Below are 3,913 nucleotides of genomic sequence, written 5' to 3'. Positions count from 1 at the left end.
TAGGGTAAGAAGATGGGTCATGGATTCTTTTAATTGTGTGAAGGCTTTCTGGTGATGCTCGTTCCAAATAAAGGTGGGATTTTTAAGTATGTCTGTGAGGGGTGAGGCAATATGGGCATATGATTGAACAAAACGCCGATAATAGCCTGTTAGGCCCAAAAAGGCTCGTAAGGTTGTAAAGGATGTGGGGGTGGGCCAGGCTTGGATTGTGTCAAGTTTTTCTGGGTTTGCATTAACACCTTTAGTTGAGATAATGTGACCCAAAAAGGGTATCTCAATGGTGGCAAAACACACATTTGGATTCTTTGGCGTGGTACTTGTTGGTCAACAGTGTATGAAAGACAAACTGTAGATGTTCACAGTGTTTATCCATGGAAGGGCTATACACCAATATGTCATCGAAAAAAACTAGGACAAACTTACGTAAGACGACACGAAAGAGATCATTCATGGCTGCTTGAAATGTTGATGGGGCGTTTGTTAGGCCGAATGGCATAACGCGAAATTCATAGTGACCGTCAATTGTGCGAAATGCCGTTTTGTGTATATCTGCTGGAGAGACACGGATTTGATGGTAGCCGGACCTAAGATCAATTTTTGAGAATATGTTAGCCCCATGAAGTTCATCCAAGAGTTCATCGACAGTTGGGATCGGGAATCGGTCACAAACTGTGACTGCATTGAGTGCCCGATATCGACACAGAAACGCCATGTTCCATCTTTTTTTTGAACTAGTAGGATTGGTGAAGAGTATGGGCTTTGGCTTGGTTGAATTACGCCACTATCAAGCATGTCAGATATGAGGTTGGTCATAATTTCTTTTTGGTAATGTGGGTAACGGTATGGTTTGACGTTAATAGGTTTGGTGTTTGGGAATAATGGAATATGGTGATCATGTTGACGTGTGGGTGGCAACTCGTGAGGTGGGTCGAAGAGTTTTTGGTATTGGTGTAGTAAGGCTTCGATGGTGGTGTTAGGATGTGGTTGTCGGTTTGGATGAATGGTTGCTGGTGGTTGATGGTGACAGATGAGAGTATGAAATGAAGCAACTGAATTTTTGCGAATCAGAGTGTGTAGGGAGCTAGGTGACACGGGTGATGTAAGAGGTTCACCACGTAGGATGCATGGGTGATTGTTGATGGTGAATGAGAGTTGGGGAATGGAGAAGTCTGCGACCAGTGGTCCCAATGTACTAAGCCAAGTGACACCCAATATGACGTCTGCTCCTTCAACAGGGAGGACAAATAAAGGAACTGAGAAGGTAGTCTTATTGAGTTCTAGCGGCACATTTGGGAAAAAGCTATTACACTCTAGGTGTTGGCCATTTCCGACCATTACAGGGAAGGGCGTGATTGTTGCTGGTGTGGTTTTGAGTAGGGATACGAGGCGAGGCTGTATAATATTGTAGGTGCTGCCACAATCTATGAGTGTTGTGACCGGGTGTCCGTTGATGTGACCAGTAACGCGAAGTGTTCTGGGTGATTGTAATCCAAAGAAGGCGGCCTCGGATAAAGACAAGAAATGTGGAGTCTGGTCTGTGATCGTATCTGTGATGGTGTCGTTCGTTGTGGTCTCGACATCCATGGTGAGTTGAGTGGCATCTGATGTGTCCTCATTATCAGCTATTAGGAAGAACTGGGGCGGATTGCAAATGTGTCCCAGTCGGAATTTCTCCGGGCAACGGAAGCAGAGGCCTTCAACGCGTCTTTTTTGGAGGGCTTCCGGTGAAAGGCGAGTGAACGGTATGGTGGGTTTGGGTTTAGGTGGTGTCGATAAGAGTGGTGGTTGGGTGGTGATCTGATTTGTTGTACTGATGGGTGTTATTTGTTGAGTGTTATTATAGGTGAGGGATCGGGGTGTATAGGTAGGGCGAGGGCGAGACTTGCTGAATTTTTCTTCAATGAGCTTGGCGAGTCCGTAGGTTTGGTGGAGGTTGAGTGGGTTTTGGATGGCAATTTCTGACTGTATGTCCTCACGGAGTCCGGAGATAAAACAGTCTCGCAAAGCTTCAGTTGGTAAGCCAACGACACAATTGCTAGTTTTTTCGAACTCAGATTGATAGGCAGCCACTGTAGATGTTTGGCGGAGTTTGAAAAGTGTTGCCCGATGATTTTCATAGGTGGAGGGTCCAAAACGCGTTTCAAGTGCTTGGGTGAACTCAGGCCAGGTGCCCAAGAGGTGATTGGTGGACATATGCGTGTACCAACTAAGTGCATCACCTGTGAAATAGAAGACAGCAAGAGCAAGGCGTTGATTTGGTGGGATGTTGTAGTATGTGAAATAGTTTTCTGCTTGGAAGACCTAGTCAAGTGGGTTTGAGCCATCAAAGTTGGGAAGATTAATTTTTGGGGGACGTGGGTTGTGTGGAGGCGGTGGTGGGGGTGGATTTTGGTTTATGTGTTGATTGGTGATAAGATTGACAAGGTTTGTCATGTTCGTTGTGAGGACATCCAGGCGGGTATTAGTGGCGGTGGTTAGGTGGAGTAAAGCTTGAAGATGATCTTGAGGTGGAGGGTTTTCATCGGGTTTAGTTTCTGGCTTAGGAGGCATGGTAAGTGGAATGAAAGCGCCAAAGTGATAGAACCTAATTCGAGGTGGTTAACCTCCAGAGAATGTCAGAGAGAGAAGCAAAACTGGAGCAATTTTCTGTGTTTTTCCTTTTCATATGAACTTACAATGCTTAAATAAAAAATGATTGAACTAATGCTACTAATATCTAGGGACGTGGGTGTATAGTGGAACCCAACATCTTAGGAATGCATGCAACATGTGTGGAATTAAAGAGAATCCTATGTGACTAGTTGACCGAGTGAAAGCTCATAGTTCTTCCAAGTATCTGCTGGGTTTCTTGATGATCCTTCTAGGTCGACTAGTAGCTTGTGGGTCTTCCAGTCGGGCCTGTTCTTGGGCTGCTGAATGGGCTGTATCAGTATGTATGTACAAGACATTAATCATAGAGATCATCTCAAAATTGATTAAAAATATTGGAAGATCATACCTGACAATTTTTCAAAAAAAGAAAAGTAAGTTAATTTATGAAATTAATTTTTTTGGCATATATCTTAGGAAAAAAGTTTAGTTAATTTGTTAAATTACTTTTTCTAACACCATATTGTAAATTTTTTTCCCAGATATTATTTATTTCGCAAAAAGAAAACATCATATCGCTGAAAGGATTTTATTTTCACCAAATTAGGTACCATAACAATTTTTTTTATTTTTTGAAACATAAACAAAGATGCATCAAAATTGGCCTTTCAAGTCCAGCATGTGGGTTGAAGCCTTCAAGGGATGTAAGAAAATTGTATCCGATGGAAACCTGATTTGATTGGGGATGAAAAACCCCTAATAAAGCTACACATTTAGATTGGGCTTTTTGAGATTTTTCAACTCGAAATAGACAAGATAGGGATACAATTTTTATATAGAAAAGGTTCGGGCTTTAACCAGCCTTTTTGAGACATAACTGGGTTAATACCGGCTCGGTATTGGCCTAGTATTTTTAAATATTTTTAAATTGGGTCGGACAATCCATTATTTATTTATTTTATTTTTTTGGCGTTGAAATTAATATGTTAAATTAGTCAAAAGCATCAATAGTCCTGCATGTTTTTTTTTTCCACTAATCTTTGTATTAATTCTTTATGACATTTTTTTATTGTATTATTATACACATTAATTTTCTTCGCAGTCTATGAATAGTATTTGTCTGGATTAGAGCTGGCTTCAATACCAGGTGGTTTGGAGTCGGAGTGCGTTTAATATTATCGCTATTATCCTCCAATCCGTCTCTTTCGCCTACTTCATCGTCTCCTAAATTTGTCTCACTTGTATTTGCAAGAAACCAATATTTTCGTTTTACACACACAAATCTCGAAATCCCTTTTGCTATGTGTAGTATACCGTCCTTGAA

General features: G+C 41.5%; 1 protein-coding gene across 1 annotated transcript; it reads right to left on the bottom strand.

Moving 5' to 3' along the window:
- Window positions 1–274: 274 nt before the first annotated feature.
- LOC111901634 (uncharacterized) lies at window positions 275–2,550 on the bottom strand. Its single transcript, XM_023897518.1, has 3 exons — window positions 2,422–2,550; window positions 671–2,301; window positions 275–584 (listed from the first exon to the last, which is right to left on the bottom strand). Exons 1-3 carry the CDS (start codon window positions 2,548–2,550, stop codon window positions 275–277), a joined length of 2,070 nt encoding a protein of 689 aa, XP_023753286.1.
- Window positions 2,551–3,913: the final 1,363 nt, after the last annotated feature.

This window comes from Lactuca sativa, chromosome 9, assembly GCF_002870075.4.
Source record: "Lactuca sativa cultivar Salinas chromosome 9, Lsat_Salinas_v11, whole genome shotgun sequence".
Classification (NCBI taxonomy): Eukaryota; Viridiplantae; Streptophyta; class Magnoliopsida; order Asterales; family Asteraceae; genus Lactuca; species Lactuca sativa.
The sequence above is the reverse complement of the archived record's forward strand: the minus strand, read 5'-3'. Positions and strand labels throughout refer to the sequence as shown.